The following is a 25,497-nucleotide window of genomic DNA, read 5'->3' as shown; positions in this document are numbered from 1 at the left end:
TTTAAGTTTAAACCACCTTAAAATAAGTTCAATGGCAGATTCTGTTTCTCAGTCACTCCAGCTGCATTTCAAGTGCTCAGGAAACACAAAGCTGTGCCATACTGGACAGCAAAAGTACAGACCATGGCTGCAGAATGGGGCGGGGGGGCAGGGGTGCTGGCCTAGGAAGTGAGCACCCCGTGGAGGGAGAGGGAGGCGCTGTTCCTAGAGACCCAGGGAACCAACCAGAAAGGCCTGAACCACACGAGCACGTGAGAGAGTCTGCAAGTCTCGATGTGGTCAGATAATCTAGACCTGGGGATGGTGTCCTCCACCCTACAGGGAGGACTTGCTGACCAGAGTGTCAGGTCAGTTCTGCCCAGGACAAGTTCCAGTACAAACCTCGCTTAGTCTTGGTCAGATAGCTCAGCTGGGGAAAGCATCGTCCAATACGCCACGGTTGCCGGTTTGATCCCTAGTCAGGGCACGTATAGGAACAGATGGATGTTTCCTTCTCTCTAACATCAATCGGTATTAAAATTCACTTCATGGGGACGTACTAGAGACACAAAGGAATTGCAGGCAGTCTCTTATTTTGCACTTTGCACATACTTATGATCCTAGAAATTCAATCATGAAGAGATTATTCTTCCAGGAAAATGGTACTGTTTGTTCCTAGGGCATGTTTTTAAGGAATGAAAACGACCTAGATTAAGCAAAGGGTGATTTCCTCTAAGCAATTGGGGCAGTCGTACTGCAGGACAGTTTGGCCCTGACAAGAGACAGAAGTGGCCTACATAATCCTGGGGTGGCCCCCCTCCCATGTCCCCTTCTCACTGCTTTCTTGGTCATTCTTCTCTGTTTTCATGGGCTTGCATGCCTCCTCCTCCTGCCTGCACCGACCCCAAGCCTTATCCCTTCAGCGTGCCTGCGCTCACATCAACAATCCGGGCAGAGGAAGGCTTCCCTTGCAGGTCTGGGTCAGCCAGCTCCCCCCTATCTGATTGCTTGAGCCCAAGGGTAGATTTACTCCAAGACTGGGAAAAGCATGGTGCTCTAGGACACTGCCTCTCTGGTAACGTGCATGCGATCAACCGGAGTATCCTCTGTAGCCTGGTTGGGAAAGAGAAAACAAAACAGGGGCAGTCTCCAGTGTCGTTTTCAATGATCAAACGCAGCTGGAAATTCAAGATGCGAACCTCAGTTTTCCGGGTCCAAGTGCCTAGAACAGCACCTGCGCAAGGACTTGTTTAGTGAATATTCATACAGGAGGGATAGAAGGGAGGCAGGGAGGGAGGGAGGGAGGGAGGAAGGGAGGATGGGAAGGGGGAAGAAAGGAGGAGGGAGGGGAGAAGGAGGGAGGGAGGAAGAGAGGGAGGGTGGGTGGGAGGGGGGAAGAAAGGAGGGAGGGAGGGAGGAAAGAAAAGAAGGAACCAACTATAATATAAAAGATTCACAGAGTATAGGACTTCCTTATCATATATTTTATTTAAAGGAAAACTAATAAACAAACAAAACACCTTCCCTTCGTGCCTAGGATGGGTGTAAAGTTTCCAGCATTTGCCAGCAGACATTTACCGGAAGCCTCCCCTGCACACCACATGGGAATGAGGCCATGGAAGAGACAGACCCCTCTCAGAGCACAATCTCCGAGCTCAGTCTGGCGGGGGAGACACAAGTTAAACTAGTGACCAGGTGAGCGTATGTGCACATCCCCTAAAAATGACGAGAGAAATCTGAATTTACACTTCTTTACCCTCTTGCTAAATTTCACTGTAGCAAGTAGAAGTATCCAAAATCCTTCCAAGTGTTATAGGCAACACGAAGAATGTTATTTTGAAGATAGAGTTGGTGTTTCCCCATCAGACAGCATCTTAAAAAGTGTTTTAAATCAACAAAGTAATTTGCTTGTCCATCAAAAGTTAAATACTACAGAACAGCATCTGTTCATATGTATTTATCCAAAGTCACACTGTCTTGTTTGGGATGTTGGAGACATTCTGGACATGGATAATAGTAGCATTGTGAATGTCCTGAATGCCACTGAATTATATGCTTAAAAGTGGTTACAGGCCCTGGCCAGTTGGCTCAGTGGTAGAGTGTCGGCCTGGCGTGTGGAAGTCCCGGGTTTGATTCCCGGCCAGGGCACACAGGAGAAGCGCCCATCTGCTTCTCCACCCCTCCCCCTCTCCTTCCTCTCTGTGTCTCTCTTCCCCTCCCACAGCCGAGGCTCCATTGGAGCAAAGATGGCCCGGGCGCTGGGGATGGCTCCATGGCCTCTGCCTCAGGCACTAGAGTGGCTCTGGTCACAACAGAGCGACGCCCCGGATGGGCAGAGCATCGCCCTCTGGTGGGTGTGCTGGGTGGATCCCGGTCGGGCGCATGCGGGAGTCTGTCTGACTGCCTCCCCGTTTCCAACTTCAGAAAAATACACACAAAAAAAGTGGTTACAATGGTAGATTTTTATGAAATGTATATTTTACCACACAAAAAATTCACACCGGATACACAATTTTATAAACCTGTTTTCATTTTGCAATATAACGTGACACTTCTCTATATCGTTAAAAGACTATCATAAATATATCACGGACTACCAGCTCATCCTATGGCTGCAGCATAATCACATTGCTGTTACATTTCATTCCTGTTGGATACTTGGAGTGTTTCTAATTTGGGGTTATTATCAATGATATTTTCGTGAGTAACTTTGTACATGAAACTTCATATGCTTCTTAGAGCATATCTTTAGGATAGAATCCTGAAAGTGGGATTACCAGATTTAAGGGAATGGCATTTGTGTGTGTGTATGTTTTTGATACTTGTTGTCAGGTAGCATTAAATGAATGTTGTACTATTAGAGAGCAGGCTGACACCTGATAGGGGGTTGTGTGTGGGAGGTAAGGGGTGGAGGGATTGAGCAAAAAAGAAAAAAAAAGAGAAAAACTCACGGACACAAACAACAGTGTGGTAATTGCCAGGAGAAAGGGGAATGGGGGATAAGTCCCCCATGAGGGACAGAGAACTGACTTGGGGGTTAACACAGTATAGTGTACAGAGATGTGCTGTAGAATTGGGGATCTGAAACCTGTATAAACATGCTAACCAGTGTCACCACAATAAATTCAATAAAAAGGAAAAAATTAAAATTAATAAATAAAAAAGGGAGGAGAGATTTTTTTTTTTTAATTTTTTTTTTAATTTTTTTACAGAGACAGAGAGTGAGTCAGAGAGAGGGATAGCCAGGGACAGACAGGAATGGAGAGAGATGAGAAGCATCAATCATTAGTTTTTTGTTGCACATTGCGACACCTTAGTTGTTCATTGATTGCTTTCTCATATGTGCCTTGACCACGGGCCTTCAGCAGACCGAGTAACCCCTTGCTGGAGCCAGCGACCTTGGGTCCAAGCTGGTGAGCTTTTTGCTCAAACCAGATGAGCCCCCGCTCAAGCTGGCGACCTCAGGGTCTCGAACCTGGTTCCTGTGCATCCCAGTCCGACGCTCTATCCACTGTGCCACTGCCTGGTCAGGCAGGGAGGAGAGATTTTTAAAAATTAAAAAGAAATAAGGCCTTGGCTGGTTGGCTCAGCGGTAGAGCATCAGCCTGGCATGTGGAAATCCCAGGTTCGATTCCTGGCCAGGGCACATAGGAGAAGCGCCTATCTGTTTCTCCACCCTTCCCCCTCTCCTTTCTCTCTGTCTCTCTCTTCCCCTCCCACAGCCAAGGCTCCATTGGAGCAAAGTTGGCCTGGGTGCTGAGGAAGGCTCCATGGCCTCTGCCTCAGGAGCTAGAATGGCTCTGGTTGCATTGGAGCAACGCCCCAGATGGGCACAGCATCGCCCCCTGGTGGTCATGCTGGGTGGATCCTGGTCAGGCGCATGCGGGAGTATGTCTGACTGCCTCCCCACTTCTCACTTCAGAAAAATACACACACAAAAAAAATTAAAAATAATAATAATAAAATAAAAATAAATGAATGTTGTACTGACAAATACTTCCACTTGCTATCCATAAACGAGCCGTGGTCTCTGCCCCACAGCCGAAATGGAGATGTTTCAGAAGTCCTAGGCACCCATGGTTTTGCCACTTTTTCCTGCCAGGAATCCTGCTCCACAGCTCGGTGCTGCTTTGGGTGGAAAGCATAGGAACTGCAGTCAGGACATCAGCTCGGGCTGTCACCTTGGCAGCAGGCTGCCCAGAATTTTGAGTGTGGCCCTGGGAAAGGCAGCAGGTAAGAGGAGCCCTCTGAGGTCCAGGGTGTCCGCTGAGTTTTGAAGGCATTGACAAGTAACCCACCATAGCCACCTCCCTGGACTGTCAGTGAAAACCTTTATTTAGAACTTGAAATTTCAGACTCTTCCATGTAAAGTAAGCCCCTATCGAACTAATGATTGAATTCTTTTTGAGAAATTCTGTCTCATTCCAACGCCCTTTTCTCTTCCTTCCTGAAGGCACTGCCTGCTTTGTGTGCCCGCCTGCCCGCCCGCTCGTGCTCCGACAGGAGAACAGCAGGAGAATGGAGACCAGCTGCACCCAGGGGCACGGACAGAGGTCAGAGGATGTGGGCAAGCAGGTGCTAGAGGGGAGTGGCCCTGGGGGGGAGTGGCCATTGCAGGAACACAGCTGGGACAGTTTGCTAAGCAAGGGAGAGAAAGATCTCCCAGGGAAGGAGAGGAGTGAGCAGGTCCCAGGAGTTTGGCTTGCTGGAGACAGAGGGGAGGGTTTCAGTGATGCTCCTTCAATAAGTGAGAAGCAGCAGGAGAAGATGGGTCTCTCTTTGGACTTTTTTTTTTAATTCAATGAGAGGAAGGGAGGCAGAGAAACAGATTCCTACATGTACCCTGACTGGGATCCACCCAGCAAGCCTACTAGGGGGCGATGCTATGCCCATCTGGGGTGTTGCTCAGCAACCGAGCCCTTCTTAGCGCCTAAGGCGGAGTCCATGCAGCAGTCCTCAGAGCCCAGGGTCTTTGGACTGTCTTTGCAGTGCTACTCAGGGCTGAGCTCTGGGGACCACAGCCTTCTAGGCTTTACGTTAACTTGTATGAGCTTTGACAATGAGCATCTACACACAAACACAATCTCTAGTCTCTACAACCACCCTGGGGGCCTTGAAGACATCTGAGGTTCTCCCATAGTCATTCCCTCCACTCCATTCTCTTCTTCCTTCTGGCCTTCAAACACTGATTTTGTTCAGGTAGCACACTGGACCACTCGGGCTGCCATAACAAAGGGCCGCAGGCTGGGGGAGGTGGCTCACAAAACAGAAACTTATGCTCTCCCAGCTCTGGATGCTGGAAGCCCCAGATCAAGGTGTTGGTAGAGCTGGCTCCTTCTGAGACCATGAGGGAGAATCCGCTCTCAAGCTCCCCCATGGCTGCTGGTGGTTTGCTGGCATCTTTGGGCTCCTTGGCTGGTAGAAGCATCGCCCTGATCTCTGCCTGCCTCTTCACATGGCGTTTTCCCTGTCTCACCACATCATCTTCCCCCCAATCAGTATCTGTTTCTGTGTATGGACACCAGTTGCATTGGATCAGGAACCATCCTGAAGACCTCATTTAACTTCATTATCCCTGCAAAGACCTTCTCTCCAAATAAGATCACATGCTGAGATATGTGGGGGGAGGGTAGGGTCCCACTTAGGAGTCTTGAGGGGAAGGACGCAACTCCACCTGTGGCAGATAGCATCTTCCGAGTAGCCATGCCCTTCATGGGAGGCCTGAGCCCATTTCCAGTGCTGTGTAGGAAATCGTCACCTGTGTAAGTCGACGTGGAGGTCCTACTCTTCCTTGTGGGGATGGAGAAGATGAACAGATGTGATACAGTCTGCCCAATGAGACAGGAAGGGACGGGTGCCGGGAAGAGTTATTTTTTGGGTGAAGAGAGACACAGAGCCTGTGCTCTGTCTCTAGTGCCAAGAGCCTTGTCTCCTTCCGTGTCTGAGGCCTGGAGCTGAGGCAGCCCTTGGGGACCCAGAGGAAGGGAGCTGGGCCCACACCCTGGGCACACAAGTGAGAAAAAAGAAAAGATCGAGTCTTTGGTGAGGCTCTGACGCTATGAAACCAGAGCCTCACTTCCTTGAGACTTCTCATTACATGAGATGATTAATTTTTCCTATTGCTTAAGCCAGTATAAATATGCACCGCGGTGTTCCCTGGAAGTCTTCCTAGGAAGTGTCCTCCAAGGGGGCAGGAAGATGGGGCAAGCCTTTGGGAAGGAAGCTGTGTTTGTCATTGGCCCACTTAGTGGCAGACCCATGTCCCACCCTGCTGTGTTCCTGGGGCGGGGCGGAGATGGGGACTGGCCCCGAAAACCACGCTTCCCAGCTTCCTTGCCAACGGCTTCGATCGTGGAGGCCCTGATAGGAGACTGGAGGATGGCAGAGCAGTACCCAGCATTGCTCTCAGTGGTGCCAGCCCCCTCTGGTCAGCGCCTCTCTGTGGTGCATTTCCTCTGGGAAGCCCCCAGGTGACCGCAGCTCTGCTGGGGGCCCTCGCTCCCTTTCACGCCTACCCCCGTGAGTAGCTGCCTGCAGTTGTTACACAGCTACGCTGTCACTAGCCCCCATGTTCGACTCCCCTGCTGAACTGCCGGTCCAGACCCTGAGTGATACAGGGCGTGGCATGCCGGAAGAGGATGTTTTGTACCCTGTTAACCATGGCTAGCCCAACTTCTAAAGCCTCCAGGTGCTCTTGTCAGCAAGGATGGGGTGGGCTGATGGAGATGAGGTTGAGGCAGAACTGAATTGTCTGTGCAACAAAGAAGTGCCCCCCCCAGGTTGAATGCTGCCCCCAGAGCGACCCCTCTCCCAGCCCTCAACCCTCTCCCCCAGTGAGCTGGACATATAGATGGTCACCTCTCCATGTGCCCACCAGTCTTGTTTTTGCCCTGGGTACCTGGCCCCCTCCCCAACTCACCCCAGCCTTGGACGAGCCTTTCTAAGCCCTGGCTTCTCCATGAGTTGTTTCTAATAGCCAGAGCAGAGCTCACGTACCACAGTGGCACCCTGCGTGGCCATGGTCCTGGTGACCACAACATACCAGCGCACAAAGCTATGGCTCAGCCCCACCCCCACCCCGTCTGGACTGTGAGCTCATCTCCTTCCCCTGGGAGCCAGGAGCCCTGGCTTAGGACAGCTGCTCACAGGCCGTGTGAAGGCAGACCATGAGCATTCCCTTCCGACGATGCTGCAGCTGCTCCTTGGGAGCCCAGACACACGGCTGCCCTGTGCCCAGGTTCCTGGGGCTCAGTGCGGTGTGATGCCTCAGGCCCTTAGGATGGCCAGACAGCCATGGTTCTGACTTGGCAGGAATGTGGGGCTCATACCACCCCTAGAGAGCACACACCTTCCAGGATGCCGCAGTTGTGCAAGGCTTCTCTGCACGCTGTTCCCTCGCTCTATTACAGATCTGGGGCTTCCCAAAGGTGGGGCCTGCTAGGGTGGGGCTCCAGCAACAATGGGGCAGTGGCAAAACCCAGCAGAGGTGCTGCGACACCTTGGGTCAGAGGCTGCTCAGGAGAAAATGAAACCAGAGAGGTGGTTTTCTTTAGGCATTGGGTAGAAGGTCAGGCTACTTTTGGCCTCCCCAGTTTCCTGCTGGTCCCCAGGAACCCAGTGCCCAGCTGCACCCAGAGACGGTCCTTCCTCACCCAGCACGTCGCCTGCACATAGGTTCCTGCACTCAGTATAAATATGTATTAAATGAGTAAACGACCAGAGGAAGAATATTTAGATTCTTTTGTTCCTTTAATTTTAGATAGCACCCGGGGAGAAATTCCTAGGAGCCAATCAGTCACGTAGCAACCACAAATCACAGATTTTTTTTTTTTTTTTTTTTTTTTGCATTTTTCCGAAGCTGGAAATGGGGAGAGACAGTCAGACTCCCGCATGCGCCCGACCGGGATCCACCTGGCACGCCCACCAGGGGCTACGCTCTGCCCACCAGGGGGCGATGCTCTGCCGAGACCAGAGCCACTCCAGCGCCTGGGGCAGAGGCCAAGGAGCCATCCCCAGCGCCTGGGCCATCCTCGCTCCAATGGAGCCTTGGCTTCGGGAGGGGAAGAGAGAGACAGAGAGGAAGGAGGGGGGGTGGAGAAGCAAATGGGCGCTTCTCCTATGTGCCCTGGCCGGGAATCGAACCCAGGTCCCCCGCACGCCAGGCCGACGCTCTACCGCTGAGCCAACCGGCCAGGGCCTAGTCACAGATTTTTTTTCAGAACTAGTTTCCATTTAATGATATTCAATGTGTCAGTTATGGGGCTAGAAACAGGATGTGAAGATATATAGTACATTGTGGTCCTGACTTCAAAGGGAGCTGGAGTAGTGAGGGAAGCTGAGACTGAAGGTGTCCCTATTGTGTGTCCTATGCTGTGATGGCAGGTGGGCAAGGTCTGCAAAGTGGAGTGGTTTAGGAGGGCTGGAAGGGCAGTGGACGAGGCTGGGAAGGTGAGCAGGCAGACCTCGGAAGGTCCTGCCTGCCAGGCTGAGACATGTGGAGTTTCTTGTGCAGACCAAGGGTTTAAAATGAACAAGTAATGTAGTCAGATCTGAAACGTCCTGCCCTGCGCCAGCCAGTGTGTTAGGAGAATGGCATGCCTTAATGCTGGCTCAGCATACCCTCCCTGGGATTCTGTTTTCAGTCCAGTGGAAAGGCAAGCTGTGGCAGAGAATGCATTGCTAAAGTCATTTGCCAGTTAAATGAACTGCTTCTCAGCCTCTAGACAGAGGCCGCCTCTACTCTGCCATGTCCTGTGTGGCCACCGACCTGCCGCAGGGCCCTGCTGGGCTCTGGGAGGCTCTGGCTCCATTCCTGCCAGACGGCCCATGTCCCAGTAACTTCCCAGGGAGCCACAACAGGGCGGGGCAAGGTGGGGCAGTGACGCAACAGAGCTTTATAAAATCAACATCCTGGGACTTCTACTGACTCGTAGGTGTCTTTGCATCCCAAGAAATACTTTTGGAGGTGCTCCAGTTCTCCGATGACGCCTGTGTTGCTCAGAGCAAAGAGGACCTCCCCGGAAGCCCTCTGTGCCTGGGGCTTGTCATTTGGATATCGCCAAAGATGGCACACCTTCCACGTTACAGGATGGACTGGATTTTTGGAAGCACCGAATACAAGTCAAGGGCAAGGCTAGAGTATGGGTGAGTGATGGAGCTTTAGAACACCATTTTTGGTCAAACATCCACATGTGACAAGAATGTCCCATAACTGTGCTCAACCAGGTATCCTGAGTTCTGGCACCCTCACAGGATAGGTCCTAACTACCCAAAGTCCCCAAGTGGCTGGATGTCGTGAACCTCACTTCATAATCAAGTCTTACCATGCTTCTGGGAAGAAATTTGGTGCAGAACACAACCACAGACAAACACAAACCCATTTTCCAGAAAGTTCTCAATGTCGAATATTCCAGTATTGAATACATGGATACATAAATGCTTCTTATCATCTTTTATGTTGTTTAATTATTTCCAGTAAATATGACTCCTTAAATTTGTAATCACCATATACCTTTATAAGCCCTTTCCTGCAAATAAGTTAATTAAGAGAAAAGACCTCTCTCACCTGACCAGGCAATGGCGCAGTGGATAGAGCGTCGGACTGGATGCAGAAGACCCTGGTTCAAAACCCCAGAGTTGCCAGCTTGCGTGTGGGCACATCTGGTTTGAGTAAGGTTCACCAGCTTGAGTCCAAGGTCTCTGGCTTGAGCAAGGGGTCAGTTGGTCTGCTGTAGTCCCTGCCTGGTCAAGGCACATATGAGAAAGCAATCAATGAACAACTAAGGTGCTGCAATGGAGAATTGATGCTTCTCATCTCTCTCCCTTCCTGTCTGTCTGTCCCTATCTGTCCCTCTCTCTGTCTCTCTCTGTCTCTGTCACACACACACACACACAAAAGACCTCCTTCATCAAACATGTGTCCTTGTTTTCGGTTCAGATAATGTGGTCAGCAGGTTTATACAGAACACTTTTTGTAAAAGAAGTAGAGATTCTTAGACGATCAGACTGCAAAAGCCTCAGTTTTCAAACCAGTCCAATCAAGTCAGAGAGCATTTGACAAAAAGATCCTGAGACCCGAGCAGGGACATGATGCCCAGGACTTCATAATGAGCCAGGTGCTGAGAGTGGCTAAAAGTATTGGAGTTGGTCCCATGACTTAAGAGGGGTGACTTGGGGTGACTAAAGAGGCAGATCTTAGCGGCAATGTCCGGTGAGCTTTTTAATGTTTTTGTTCACTTCCATTACTGCTTCTCCACTAAACAGAAAAACCTTATCTCCACATAAGGGCAACTTCTAGGTGGTAGGCATTACACAGTTTACAAGGATCTGATGCCTTCTCTCAGAAGAAAAAATAGGAAGGTACAGAATAAAATCTACTGAAAATGTGCAGAAAGATATTAATGCCACACGTTTGTGAGGCCAGGTTTAGTCACCTCAGGTTTGTAGTCTTAAATCCAGGTTAGTAATCAGTGTAATGAATCAGGTCCTGCTGACTCCCAGACCCATGGCCAAGGGCCTCTTGGAGAGTTTGCCCGCAAGCCGTAGGGCCAGCACTTGGGGAAGCAGCATTGCCTCCTACCCTGGCCTGTTTCCCCATCTGGGTCAGGTGAGTCACTGGGGCCTGGCCTCCCCAGAGCAAAGCACAGCATGTGGGCCGGAGGTTGTATGTTTACCATCTCGCAGTGGTGGGTTAGACAGACCACCTGGTCCCTGAAACAAGAGCTTAATTCTACGTTCTGGCTAATATTTCCAAGTCTAAAATAAAATCACCGAACTAAGCTGACAGGGACCCTAAATCTGGCTCAAACTCTTCCCTTTATGGCTGGAGAAGCAGAGGCTCACAGAGGGTCAGGGAGGTTGGCAGGCTGCTGACAGGACAGGGGCTAGCAGTCCTTCCCTTCATGCCAGGCTGCTGCCAGAATCCCACATGCTCAGAATCCCACTGGGAGGAGGTCACATAGCGGGGCACTGTGGCTGCACAGTGACTGGTTGATCGATGTGCCACGGAAGGCTGGGCAGTGTGGACAGTGTTCACCTCTTAGCCTAGGCACTGGACATGGGAGACTTTGGAAGTGTGAGGAAAACTGTGTCACTAGAACAAAATGTTTTCTTCACAGAAGGGGAACAAATCCCAGAGTGTTCCCATGGAGTCTAACTGTTCCATTTAGTGCCTGGAGCTGTAATGTTCTCTGATTGTTCATCTCATACTTCCTCAGGAATCAAGTTTATTAGGGTGGACATAATTCCCCTGTCCCTTACCCTACTCCCTGGTTCTTGGCACTCCAGGAAGATCATTCATTCATCACACAAGTATTCACCCACTATGCCAGTACATAAGAGGTTTTTCAAAACCCCACAGGGTTTTTTTTATAGGTGTAAAGATCCTTGGGTTATCTACTCCAGCCTCCTCTGAGGCCCGGGAAAGGTAGGTGATTTACTTAAGATCACACAGCAAGTTGGGGCCAGGGCTGGGCTACAGCACTGAGCTCTCCAGGGTCCCCGTGCACAGACAGCTTGGCCAAGGCTAGTTTTACATGTTCTTTAACTCTAACCCCCAGCCTTCACGTTGCCCACAACCCACACCCTAGGGTGGAACATAATTGTCTGTTGGATTTAGTCTTCAAGGGAGGGAATGGTAAAATGGAAAAGAAAAAAAACCTCCCAAATTCCCCTCCTTGGGGCCAGCAGTGGGGGTGGTGCACACCATGGAGAGGTGCAATCCTCCAATGGTGGTGAAGGTCAGTGAACTCAAGAAGTTTGCCACGTGGGGTACTCTATTCAAAAACCAGATGTGGTTGTTCTAAGGTAGTTTTATTTACTTGCAGCAAGTGAAAGAGATGGGATTCACATCCAAAGCTCTGCCTCTGGGAAGGGAGGCTTAGCCATTGCTTATACACACCATTTGGTCAACTACATGTCCATGTTTTCTTTGCAGTTGGCTACACTTATCTGGTTGGGCTCCTGTCAAGTTTATCCTGCTGAAGGATATTCTGCAAAATATCGCACTACATTTTAACATTTCGTAAGAATAGCATTTAGTAAGAATGGCCCAGACCTTGAGACTTTTGGTCTATCTAACACTGGAAGCACTGGCTCTGCTTCTAGGGACCACCAATTTCCTACCAGGCTTTCGTTGGTGTGTTGGGACTTACGTAACTCGGAACGCTTGCCAACCGCAGTTGCCCTAAAGTTATCTAGTCATTGATGAGCGCTATCCATATGGCAAAGGGCATTGGAAGCAGCTTGGTAGCTTGTGGACTCTTTAACTCCCATCCTTTCCCCTAAGGCCCTTGGACGAGTCTCAGGCGGCTTAAAGCCAAACATGTATGTTGGCATGCATGGTCACTGCTATCTGCCATCGAGTTGGAAGACACGCAATGGCTCGCGTGTTCCTCAGCACTCCCCTTCCCCTGCCAGTGTCTCCGGTCTCCTCCTGGTGGGGTAGAGAGGTGCCAGGGCCCTTCCACGAGAAAGGAGGAGGCGGGGTCCACGTGGCCCCGCTCGCGCCTGATTTCCTCTCTCTGCCCAAGGGCACGCGGCATTTAAGGCCAAGTGCAAGAACACTTTCGCATGGCGCGGCCGCTGAAAGTCGCGATGGTCAGCGGCAGGTTTTGCAACTATGCGGCGGCAGCTCTTGGCCCAAGGTTGAGTGAGGGCCGAGCGAGCAGCTGGACAGTAGGTGCCCAACCGGGCCAGAAAAGAACGCCCGCGGGGTCCCCGGTCCTGCGGCTTCGTGCGCGTGCGCGAGCCTGCTGCAGGATGGGAGCGACGCGAGCCCGGCGGCGGCGTGCGCGTGCGCGTGCGCAGACCTGCCTCAGGGGCCGAGAGCGGCGCGAGGCCGGGGGCGTGCCGGGCGGCGCTCAGAGGCGCTGACGTTTAGCCGCCCGGGCTCTCCTCCGCCCCTCACCCCGCCGCCGGGCCCAGGTTGGCCGCCGCCTCCGCGCTCCGCCCCCTCTCTCGGAGAACGCCCGGACGGAACCGATCGTGGCTGGTTTGAGCTGGTGTGTCTCCATGACGACACGCGCGGCGCTATAAGTAGCGGAGCAGCGGCGCGTCGGGCTTTGTCAGTCCGCTCAGCCTCCGCCGCCGCCCCTCTGCCAGCGCTGCGGCGCCACCTCGGGCCGGCGGTCCTCCGCGGGAGGCAGCGAGGCGGCGGGCGGGCGGCCGACGGGGGCGGCCGGCGGTCCTACGCGCTCGGTTGCGGCGGCGTCCTCATGGGGTCGGCGTGAGGCGCCCTTGCGCGCGGAGGTGAGCGGAGCGCGGGCGGGGGGCAGAGGGGGACGGCCACGTGTCCCTGTCGCCGGGCCGGAGGCCGGGACTGACCGCGCCTGGAGCTGCGAGGAACACGTGGTCGCGGAGCCGGCCGCCGGCCCCTGACCTTGGGGAGCCACTGCCCTCGGACCCTGGCTTCCCGGGCAGAGCGGGGCGCCGGCCCTGGCCCTCCGGATGGTGCGGCCGGACCCCGGGCTCCGGGGGCCTGCGCCTCGCCGCCGGCACCACTGCCGGGGTTCCGAGCCGGAAGCTCTTGGGAAGGCCCGGTGGTCCCTTCAACTGCTGCTTTTTCTTTTTTTCAAGCCCACGTGGCAAGCCGGGTAGCAGGTGCAGCAGAAGTGTGGACGAGCTGGCGCAGGTGCGGGGCTTCCATCGCTCGCCCGTTGCTACGGGGCTGAGGCTACCAGTTCCGCCTTGTCCTCGACTTTTGTTTTAGTGGTTTTTTCCTCTGTCCAGAGCAAATAGCCCGATATAGAACCCACAGGAGTTGCTGGAGCTGAGATAGACTCGTAGTAGCTGTGATAATAAATAACTCGGGCAGCCCTGGCTTGGAATTGTCTATTTAAGAAATCTTTGAATGACTTAGTGATTTAAGAAAAGCCTGGGATATTAAGATCCCAATTTAGGAACAGTTAAAATGAGGAGCTAACCTCAAGGGGTTTTTTTGTTTTTTTTTAAGGCTGATTGTGTTTGAAAATCCAAAATAATTGGTTAACGTGCGGGGAGCAAAACCCCTTAGAAATGTCTGGGGAAAGCGTGTGGACTTGATTCAAACCCAGAATTGGACGTAATTTAGCTGACTTGTAAAGTGTTTTGAGTTTCTGTTTAAATCAGCCCCTAGCTCTTATGCCATTGCCAACTTGGCAGAAAAGTGCTGTCTTAGGCTGATCGATTCATCCTTTGGAGTGACTTAGCTATGCAAAACACCAGGAGCCGTTCTTGGGTGGAATTTCTCTGCTGCCATTTGTTCAAAAATAAAGCTTCAAAAGATACAGGAAAGCAAAAATACTTAACAGTGACGAATTTTTTTAAATTAAATTTATTGCAGAGAGAGAGGAAGGGAGATTCTTTATGTGCTCTGACCAGGGGTTGAACCCACACCCCTGACACATCAGCATGTAATCAACTGAGCCTCCCCAGCCAGGATAATAGTATATTTAAAATAAAAGCTTTCCAAATTTAATTCCGAGCATTGCCTTAAAGATGTTTAACAAGATGCTAATTAATCCCATCTGTCATCACTTCAGCCTATTTAGATGTTATTTATGTGGACAAAATGGATTTGCTGGCCTTAGGCTATTGCTTTGCCCTAAGGGTGATTTAGGAGGTTGACAATACCAAAAAGTCACATTAGGTCAAGTCTTGAAGCAGGTTCTACCACGCATGGGTTTGGATTTATGGCCCGTCTGTCCCCCTGGGTCTCTCATAGTGCCCCATGCCAGAGCAAATCGGGGCCCTGAACCATTGCCTGGCCTCTGCCCATAGGCTGCTGGCACTGAAGCGGGCTGCACAGTGGAAAAGAAGGCTTTACCTGGCAGAAATATGTTGTCATTCACCACTCACGTTTTATGAGAGCCAAAGACAGTGGCTCTGGTTGTTAGGAGCTTTTTGCTTATTCATAAGTTACTCATGCTTGCTTATTTTTGTTATTCATGAAGTTTGCCAAACATCACTCTTCCTTTGGTTATAATTCATAGCTAAGCAAATATTAGGATGCCTGCTGGGATTCCCAAATTGCTAATTTAGTCCGCAGCACTAGTCTGGGAATGCCGAGTCATGAATACATACAGCAACTATGTATAATACCTTATGTTGATTTTGAAGGTGCAGTTTTTAAAAATACATGTCCATCATGAAAATAAAATTAGCTCATAAAATTCTCAGGAAACAAGAGCATGCAGTAAATTGTGAGCCCTAAAAATGTCCATACCTGTTCCTTACTAAAAATGATTCTGTGTAACATTTAGTAAAAGTAGGAAATAGCGATGTCTATATGGCAACTGTTAATAAATGCTGTCTGTAATGCTCTTTAAAGCTTCTAAAGAACTGAAAGCTCTGAATTAAAGAGTGCTTATTGAAATGTAAAGTACTACCAAAGAGGTTTTAGTGTGCCTCTTTGAAAAAAATCTACGGTGTTGAATCTGTGCTCAGAGGTTTGTGGGGTCATGTGACTTGCACCCAGGAGTAATGGGATTCCCAAATGTGGAGGGGGAGCTGTGGGGTACCCAAGCAGCCCTGGGTGAGTGTGCTTAGTGCCTGGTCTCCATCGGAGGTGTCCCTAAAGTGGAATATCTTCTGTGTTATCAGGACACTTCTGCTGCCCGGAGAGAGCAAGCACCCATCTTCCACAGGACTTGGAATTCTTGGAGGACTGCCTTTGTGAAAAGCTGGCAATCATTTCTTTAAATCCATCTTAGTTTTCCTGGTAAGTATTCATGATTGTTGCAGGTTAACTTTAAGAGTTATTAAGTATTGCTGAGGCTTTTGTATGAATTCTCCATGCTATTTGCAGTTTGTTGCATTTAAGAACAGCCAGAAACCATGAACAGCTTCAGTAATGAAGAGTTTGACTGCCTTTTCCTTGATGAAGGCTTTACTGCCAAGGACATTTTAGACCAAAAAATTAACGAAGTTTCTTCTTCCGTAAGTATGTTAAGTCTATGCGGGCAGTGTTGCTTTGACGGTGCTGGGCAGGTGAGCGGGAACCTTCAGGGGGGTCTTAAGGAGGTGTGACAGAATTTGTGTGTCTTGTTAGAGAATTTAGAATTTAATTGGGTGTGGATTGTGCTGCGATAATAGTGATATTGATGTCAGTGACTGGGATTCAGTGAGAGCAATGGGAAAGAGACGGGAGGCCACTTGTTGGGCACATTGTTAAGCTACTAATAAGTTCCCTGTAACCACTCGCACTGTAGGATGATAAGGATGCCTTCTATGTTGCGGACCTGGGAGACATCCTAAAGAAACATCTGAAATGGTTAAAAGCTCTTCCTCGGATCACCCCCTTTTATGCGGTCAAATGCAATGACAGCAGGACCATAGTGAAGACCCTCGCTGCCATCGGGACAGGGTTCGACTGTGCCAGCAAGGTAAGCAAAAGGCTGGCTTCTCTGGTTGCTGGGCAGATCAGTAGATGCTAATGAAGGCAGGAGAGGGCTGTGATGTGACAACTTCCTATGCTTTTCTGTGTCTTTTATTAGCTACATATGGATAGTGCAACATCTCTTTTTCAGACTGAAATACAATTGGTGCAGAGTCTTGGGGTGCCTCCAGAGAGGATTATCTATGCAAATCCATGTAAACAAGTGTCTCAGATTAAATATGCTGCCAATAATGGAGTCCGGATGATGACTTTCGATAGTGAAGTCGAGCTGATGAAAGTTGCCAGGGCACACCCAAAGGCAAAGTGAGTTACTCCTCCATGTGAGGGCAGGGTCGGGTGTGGGATCTGTTATGTGGTCAAACTCAAATCTCCAGGTGTTAGATCTCTGTACTTTAGTTAATTATCTGGATGCCGGGTTAGAGACCAAGTAGAAAAATAGCTTAAACCCTCCTGATTACTATAACCTTATTAGACTCAAACCACAGTGTATCAAAGCCGAGAATTCTTTGTATTTCAGCCATGTCCCTGATCTTCAGTCATGTAATTAATAAACTCTTCTTCTAGGTTGGTTTTGCGGATTGCCACCGATGATTCCAAAGCAGTCTGTCGTCTCAGTGTTAAATTTGGTGCCACTCTCAAAACTAGCAGGCTTCTTTTGGAACGGGCAAAAGAGCTAAATATTGATGTCATCGGTGTCAGGTGAGATCTTGGTGGTGGTAGTTAGAGGCTAAGATGATAATAGTGCAGGTTTTTCCCCAGTGTAAATAATTATTTTCAGAAGCAATAAAAAATAAGTGTTCTCCATTTTATTGCCCCAGCTTCCACGTGGGAAGTGGCTGTACTGACCCTGAGACCTTTGTGCAGGCCATCTCGGATGCCCGCTGTGTCTTTGACATGGGGGTGAGTACCTATACACCCCAAGTGTGGGGTGGGGTGGGGTGGAGTGGGTGGGGCTGATAGTAACTAGTCTCAGTTCTAGAATCAGCCTTTTGTAGAACTCATCCCATATTGCAGAGGCTCAAACCTTACCTTGTGTGTACATTTTTCATGACTTGTTTAAAATCTGGCTGTTTGACTGACTTAATTTTCTTGACTCTAGGCTGAGGTTGGTTTCAACATGTATCTGCTTGATATTGGTGGTGGCTTTCCTGGATCTGAGGATGTAAAGCTTAAATTTGAAGAGGTAATTCACAACAAAACTATAATATACTGTAGCTTTTTTTTTTTTTTAACTTATTGTTTGATTTTAGCTAGAGAGGAAGGGAGAGAGAGAGAGAGAGGCAGGCAGACAAATTAATCTGTTGCTATGTATGCCCTCACCGGGGATTGAACTGGCAACTTCTGCACTTCAGGACGATGCTCCAACCAACCAAGCCATCTGGCCAAGGCACACTGTATCTATTTTAGCAAGTCTCTTAGCGGAAAAAAACTTATGTTTTAGCTGATATCAGAAAGGGCTGTACAAATATGAAAATAACTGTCTTGAGCCCTGGCCGGGTAGCTCAGTTGGTTAGAGCATTGTCCCGGTACACCGAGATTGTGGGTTCAATCCCCAGTCAGGGCACATACAGGAATCAGACAGTGGATTCATAAAAAGTGGAATAACAGATCCATGTTTCTCTTTCTCTCTCTCCCTTCCTTTCTCAAAAATGTCCATTTTTAAAAATGTTTAAAAAGGAAATAAAATGTCTTGGTGTGATCTTTTGAGTAACTTTTGTGCTACTTAAAATTGAACTTAATATTCTTTGAGTTTTTGTTGTCATTTTAAGGAGAAAGATGAGAAGCATCAGCTCATAGTTGTAGCACTTTAGTTGTTCATTGATTGCTTCTCATATGTGCCTTGACCAAGGGCTCCAGCTGAGCCAGTGATCCCTTATTCATGCCAGCGACCTTTGGGCTCAAGCCACTGACCCTGGGATCATGTGAATGATCTCATGCTCAAGCTGGATGAGCTTGTACTCAAACCGGTGACTTTGGGTTTCGAACTTGGGATCTCAGTGTTCCAGGTTGACACTCTATCTACTGCACCACTACTGATGAGGTTATCCATTGATTTTTTAAACTAAAATATGAGTCAATTTTCCTAAGAAGTCTTGGGAAACTATTGACCACATTAAGAAATGTTGCTGTGGCCCTGGCCATTTAACTCAGTTGGTTAGAGCATCATCCTGAAGCCCAGAGGTTGCAGGTTCAATCCCCGATCGGGGCACATACAGAAACTATGTTCTTGACTCCCTCTCTTTCCCCCCCTTCTGGCTAAAATCAGTAAATTTTTTTTTAAAAAAAGAAATGTTGCTGTGGTAATGAGAGAACAAATGGACTTCAGTACAGTATGTCTACTTGATGTCAGTAGGTTCTGTGACTTTATTTCCTTTTTATTGAATCGGGGTAATACTGGTTAACATAATTATATTGGTTTTAGGTTTACAATTCTATAACACATCTGTATACCGTATAATGTGTTCACCACCCCTAGTCCAGTCTCTGGGTTCTGTGACTTTAAATGAAATGATTTATAACAGAACCAGTTTACCATAGGCTGATATGAATGAGAACTCAGTTCCTATGGTTTTTAAAAAATTGTGTGAGGCCCTGGCCGGTTGGCTCAGCGGTAGAGCGTCGGCCTGGCGTGCGGGGGACCCAGGTTCGATTCCTGGCCAGGGCACATGGGAGAAGCGCCCATTTGCTTCTCCACCCTCCTCCCTCCTTTCTCTCTCTTCCCCTCCCGCAGCTGAGGCTCCGTTGAAGCAAGGATGGCCCGGGCGCTGGGGATGGCTCCTTGGCCTCTGCCCCAGGCGCTAGAGTGGCTCTGGTCGCGGCAGAGCGACGTCCGGAGGGGCAGAGCATCGCCCCCTGGTGGGCGTGCCGGGTAGATCCCGGTCGGACGCATGCGGGAGTCTGTCTGTCTCTCTCCGTTTCCAGCTTCAGGGGGAAAAAAAAAAACTGTGTGAGATTGGCATAGTTCTATCCCATTGGCATGTAACTGCTCACAAAAATTAGGGGATCACCTGACCCGTGGTGGCGCAGTGGATAAAGCGTTGACCTGGAAATGCTGAGGTCGCCAGTTCGAAACCCTGGGCTTGCCTGGTCAAGGCACATATGGGAGTTGATGCTTCCAGCTCCTCCCCCTTCTCTCTCTCTGTCTCTTCTCTCTCTCTCCCTCCCTCCCTCTCCTCCTCTCCTCTCTAAAAAAAAATGAATAAATAAAAAATAATTTTTTTTTTTAAAAAAAATTAGGGGATCAGGGAATGTGCAGATACTCTAGTACCTTCAACCTTTGGTCTAGTGCATCTTCACCAATGAAATAAAACTTGGTTTTGCATCTTATTTGCATAATCAAACAACTTTCTTTGTCTTGTTTGCTTTTCTGATGTTCTTGTTTAATAAAATCAAATGCTTTTTTTTATCGCTTTGTATTCATTTTGAAATAGCCCCTAATTTTTTTTTTTTTTTAATAATTTTATTTTTTTAATGGGGTGACATCAATAAATCAGGATACATATATTCAAAGATAACAAGTCCAGGGTATCTTGTCGTTCAATCATGTTGCATACCCATCACCCAAAGTCAGATTGTCCTCCGTCACCCTCTATCTTGTTCTCTCTGTGCCCCTCCCCCTCCCCCTTTCCCTCTCCCATTCCCCCCTCCCCCCCCCCCCGTAACCACCACACCCTTATCAATGTCTCTCAGTTTCACTTTTATGTCCCACCTACGTATGGAATAATGCAGTTCCTGGTTTTTTCTGATTTACTTATTTCGCTTCGTATCATGTTATCAAGATCCCACCATTTTGCTGTAAATGTTCCGATGTCGTCATTTCTTATGGCTGAGTAGTATTCCATAGTGTATATGTGCCACATCTTCTTTATCCAGTCATCTATTGACGGGCTTTTTGGTTGTTTCCATGTCCTGGCCACTGTGAACAATGCTGCAAAAACATGGGGCTGCATGTGTCTTTACGTATCAATGTTTCTGAGTTTTGGGGGTATATACCCAGTAGAGGGATTGCTGGGTCATAAGGTAGTTCTATTTTCAGTTTTTTGAGGAACCACCATACTTTCTTCCATAATGGTTGTACTACTTTACATTCCCACCAACAGTGGATGAGGGTTCCTTTTTCTCCACAGCCTCTCCAACATTTGCTATTACCTGTCTTGCTAATAATAGCTAATTGAACAGGTGTGAGGTGGTATCTCATTGCCGTTTTGATTTACATTTCTCTAATAGCTAAAGAAGATGAGCATCTTTTCATATATCTGTTGGCCATCTGTATTTCTTCCTGGGAGAAGTGTCTGTTCATATCCTCTTCCCATTTTTTTATGGGATTGTTTGTTTGTTTGTTGTTGAGTTTTATGAGTTCTTTGTATATTTTGGATATTAGGCCCTTATCTGAGCTGTTGTTTGAAAATATCATTTCCCATTTAGTTGGCTTTCTGTTTATTTTGTTATCAGTTTCTCTTGCTGAGCAAAAACTTCTTAGTCTGATGTAGTCCCATTCATTAATTTTTGCCTTCACTTCTCTTGCCTGTGGAGTCAAATTCATAAAATGCTCTTTAAAACCCAGGTCCATGAGTTGAGTACCTATGTCTTCTTCTATGTACTTAATTGTTTCAGGTCTTATGTTTAGATCTTTGATCCATTTTGAGTTAATTTTTGTACAGGGGGAGAGACTGTAGTCCAGTTTCATTCTTTTGCATGTGGCTTTCCAGTTTTCCCAGCCCCATTTATTGAAGAGGCTTTCTTTTCTCCATTGTGTGTTGTTGGCCCCTTTATCAAAAATTATTTGACTATATATATGTGGTTTTATTTCTGGACTTTCTATTCTGTTCCATTGGTCTGAGTGTCTATTTTTCTGCCAATACCATGCTGTTTTGATTGTCGTGGCCCTATAATATAGTTTGAAGTCAGGTATTGTAATGCCCCCAGCTTCATTCTTTTTCTTTAGGATGGCTTTGGCTATTCGGGGTTTTTTATAGTTCCATATAAATCTGATGATTTTTTGCTCTATTTCTTTAAAAAACGTCATTGGAAGTTTGATGGGAATTGCATTAAATTTGTATATTGCTTTGGGTAATATAGCCATCTTGATTATATTTATTCTTCCTAGCCAAGAACAAGGTATATTCTTCCATCTCATTATATCTTTTTCAATTTCCCTTAAAAATGGTTTATAGTTTTCATCATATAAGTCCTTTACATTCTTTGTTATGTTTACTCCTAAGTATTTTATTTTTTTTGTTGCAATTGTGAAGGGGATTATTCTTTTGAGTTCGTTCTGAATTGTTTCATTGTTGGCATATAGAAAGGCTATTGACTTCTGTATGTTAATTTTGTATCCTGCGACCTTACTGTATTGAAATAGCCCCTAATTTTTGTGAGCAGTATATTTGCTAGATAAAAATATTTTTAGGGACCTCAGTGAGGGGTAATGAATTTGTTTCGTACTACCGTTTGATAAAATGGTACCCATAACATCTTAAAAAGGACAGAAAGGGTCCCCTCAAAGGCAGTCAAAAGTGAAGCCACAGTGACTCACAGGCTGCTGTTCAAGGAAAGGTTATTCTTTGCTCTTGCTTGAGGATAAGACCTTCTGCTGATGGCTGCTCAAACATTCTTATCACTTCATGTCACAGCACTGTCTCTCTCCCCCATGCGTTACCCTTTGATGGCTGACTGTTGTCTGTCTCCCTCTCCCTCTATCGTAGATCGCCAGTGTCATCAACCCAGCCCTGGACAAGTACTTTCCGTCAGACTCAGGAGTGACAGTCATTGCCGAGCCAGGCAGATACTATGTCGCATCAGCCTTCACACTTGCAGTTAACATCATTGCCAAAAAGTTGGTGTTAAAGGAGCAAACAGGCTCTGATGGTAGGTGTAGAGGATGAACATGTCACGGGTGTAACTGACAGCTGCTACAGAAGGTGGTCATTGACGGTAATCTGTTTTCTAGATGAGGAGGAGTCGAACGAGAAAACCTTTATGTATTACGTGAATGATGGCGTGTATGGGTCGTTTAATTGCATCCTCTATGATCATGCCCACGTGAAACCCCTTCTGCAGAAGGTACCATCCAATTACTGTGCTGTATCTAAGCCAGAGGAGGATTGGTTGGGGTAGGTGTAACTAGGTATGTCTCTCTCTCAAATTTGTAGAGGCCCAAACCGGATGAGAGGTATTACTCGTCCAGCATATGGGGACCGACCTGTGACGGCCTGGACCGCATCGTCGAGCGCTGTGGCTTGCCTGAGATGCACGTGGGGGACTGGATGCTCTTTGAGAACATGGGGGCTTACACCGTGGCTGCCGCTTCCACCTTCAATGGCTTCCAGAGGCCAACCATCCACTACGTGATGTCAGGACCCATGTGGTTAGTCACTGCGTGGGGGGGGGGGGGGATGCACAGACCTGGGTTTGTGCTGCCTTGTGTCTCACTGCAGTTGGAAGAAAGTGTTTTGCGTAGGATGAAAGTGTTCATTTAGAGTTTATTTTCTCCCCATATTAAGAAGAGATGCTCTAGAAAATTTGGAAAATATAAATGGATGGGGAGAAAAATCTCCAATAACAGTGATTTGTATTTTCAGATTTTTCCTGATGCACAACCATTTTAGAAAAGACCGGTTAAGCTATCTCTATGTAGCAATGTTATTTAATGAATGCACGTGACCTGTGGTTTCCTTATTACCAAAAAGATGGTTCTGAAGAAATGCTTGCTTCAGAAATATCAAATTGCTTCCTAATGCCAGTAACCCAGGAAATTGGTTCATGAATAAGTTATTTGAAGCTGCTCAGTGTGGGTGACCCCAGGTTTCTGAATATGACACTTCTGTCTCCCAGGCAACTGATGCAGCAAGTCCAGAAGCAGGACGGCGGCCCCGGTATGGAGGAGCAGGACATTGGTGCTCTGCCCGTGTCCTGCGCCTGGGAGAGTGGGATCAAGCGCCACCCGGCGGCCTGTGCCTCAGCCCGCATCAATGTGTAGAGGCTGTTCCCGTAGCTGTCACTGTGTGTGGAGCTTGAATTAAGGGATTCGGAGGCACCATTTAACTTAATTATTGCTAGTTTTGAAATGTCATAAGTAGGGTGGGCACAGATGGAACAGTATGGAAGGCTAGGAGACCGGGGTCACACTTATCCGTGTTCCTATGGAAACTATTTGAATATTTGTTTTATATGGATTTTTATTCAATTTTCAAACATGCTACTAAAGAGTGCCCCTCAGCTGCCGAGCAAGCATTTGTAGCTTGTACGTGGGCAGAATGGGCCAGAAGCTCCGTGTTGTGACCTGTTTTAAAAATAAAGTACCTTGAAAACTAGGCATTGGGAAATTTTTAGTGTGTCTATTCCACATGCACAGCTCACCTTGTTGTGTTTTTTACAAGTGGGAATTGATGTTTTTATTTCCATAGAGGCTGAGAAGATTGTCCCAGAGCACTTAGGAATGGATGTTTTTTTGTTATTTTGAAGCTCATGGACCCACTTTTTTCCTTTTGGGCATTTTTATTTCAAGTAGCTGAGTCCTGTACAGAGTTTGTGTGGATTCTCAAAGGAATGGAAGGACGGGTGGATGAGAAAGGCCGTATCTTCTGCTGACAGTGGCCAGTGTCTGCCTAGAGCTCAGGCAGCTGCAGATGTCCACAGAGGTGCTGTAACGTGGGACGCCTGCAGCCCTTGTTCACTAGTGAGCCTGCTCCCGTCACAGCAGAGCCCAGGGAAGGTGTGCTAGGCTCCCAGAGCCTGCCCACCCTGCCTTCCCTCCCAGGACAAGGTGCAGGTAGTTCCAGACAAGAATGTAGTACAGCAAGTGGCAGTCAACTTACTTTAAATAAATGCAGCAACAATTCTGTGTTGTAGATCTTTCCCTTCTCTGAGCACTGCTCCCCAAAAAAGACCCCAATAAATGACTAGAAACAGAACAATTAATTAGAAAGTGGGCAGGATATGAATGGGTTCAGAGAAAACAAAAACCTTTTAAACATGAGTTCTCAAACACATTAAAACCATGAGTCATGGGACCATATCAAGCTAAAAAGCTGCATGGCAAATTGATCAGTAAAATGAAAAAGTAACCTATAAGTGAGAAAATATTTGTGAATCATATCTGATAAGAAGTTCACATCCAAATATAAAAAATTCCTATGCCTGAAGAACAAACAGACAGATACAAATGGCCAACAGGTTGGCGCATGGAACAGTGCTCACCGATCCTGACACGAATGTTGAGATACCGCCTCATACTTGTTAGAGTGGCTGTTAAAAATATAGGACGCAAGTGTTGAGGGATGTGAATTGGTTTGGTCCTGTGGAAAACCGTATCAGTTAAAGACAGCATGTGGTCTAGCATCCCACTTCTGGGCTCTACAGGAAGTGAAATCGCTGTCTTGAGGTTTGCACGCCCACGTTCACTGCAGCAGCATTGACAATAGGCCAGACATGGGAATGGCCCAAGTGTCCCAATGGGTGAAATGGGTAGAGCACAGTGGCATCACGAATGGGCCTTGAGGGCATGCCACTAAGTGAGATAAGTCAGAGAAAGGAAGACTGGAAATTCTCATGTGGAATCCAAAGATGCAAACTTAGAAATGGAGCAGAATGGTGTAGCCGGTAGCTAGAGGGTGGGGGAAATGGAGATGTTGGTCAAAGGGCAGAAACTCCTACATGTAAGACCCGTGAGTTCTGGAGATTCTAGTGTACAGCACAGCAACTGTAACAGTACTTGTATCCTGGAAAGTTGTTAGAGTGAATCATAAATGTGGTTTTAAAAGGTTAATTACATGAGGGGATGGAGATGTTAACTGTTGCAGTGACCATTTCTCAAATGTCAATCAAACTGTGCTGGACACCTTAACTACATGCTGTATGTTAAGTAGTAGCTGGGAAAAAATGAGATTGGGAAACCAGGAGATCAAGAGTGGGGGAAGTGCCCTAGCCAGGTGGCTCAATGGATAGTCTCATCCTAGTACACAGGGCATGTACAAAAAGCAACCAATGAGTGCACAACTAAAGGCAACAATTAAGTGGAATGGCAAGTTGATGCCTAACAGGAAGAGAGAGATGAGAAGCATCAGTCAACTTGTAGTTGGGGCACTTGAGTTCATTGATTGCATCTCATAGGTGCCTTGATTAGGAGACTCCAGCTGAGCCAG

The 25,497-nt window shown here is 47.9% G+C and overlaps 1 protein-coding gene, 1 long non-coding RNA gene and 1 other non-coding gene across 3 annotated transcripts; all 3 read left to right on the top strand.

Annotated features, from left to right (window-relative positions):
- The first annotated feature begins 1,534 nt into the window (after positions 1-1,534).
- On the top strand, positions 1,535-4,510 carry LOC136309477 (uncharacterized). Its single transcript, XR_010726276.1, has 3 exons — positions 1,535-1,674; positions 4,082-4,212; positions 4,433-4,510. It is a non-coding gene; the product is annotated as an uncharacterized lncRNA (long non-coding RNA).
- Positions 4,511-12,831: 8,321 nt separating this feature from the next.
- On the top strand, positions 12,832-23,672 carry ODC1 (ornithine decarboxylase 1). The gene is made up of 12 exons (XM_066236435.1): positions 12,832-13,227; positions 15,559-15,676; positions 15,764-15,894; positions 16,167-16,340; positions 16,485-16,657; positions 16,919-17,053; positions 17,173-17,254; positions 17,454-17,537; positions 22,060-22,222; positions 22,305-22,417; positions 22,507-22,721; positions 23,189-23,672. Exons 3-12 carry the CDS (start codon positions 15,793-15,795, stop codon positions 23,331-23,333), a joined length of 1,386 nt encoding a protein of 461 aa, XP_066092532.1. The 5' UTR covers positions 12,832-13,227; positions 15,559-15,676; positions 15,764-15,792; the 3' UTR covers positions 23,334-23,672.
- On the top strand, positions 14,633-14,766 carry LOC136309825 (small nucleolar RNA SNORA42/SNORA80 family). The gene has a single exon (XR_010726461.1). It is a non-coding gene; the product is annotated as a small nucleolar RNA SNORA42/SNORA80 family (small nucleolar RNA).
- Positions 23,673-25,497: the final 1,825 nt, after the last annotated feature.

Source organism: Saccopteryx bilineata, chromosome 6, assembly GCF_036850765.1.
Source record: "Saccopteryx bilineata isolate mSacBil1 chromosome 6, mSacBil1_pri_phased_curated, whole genome shotgun sequence".
NCBI lineage: Eukaryota > Metazoa > Chordata > Mammalia > Chiroptera > Emballonuridae > Saccopteryx > Saccopteryx bilineata.
The sequence above is the reverse complement of the archived record's forward strand: the minus strand, read 5'-3'. Positions and strand labels throughout refer to the sequence as shown.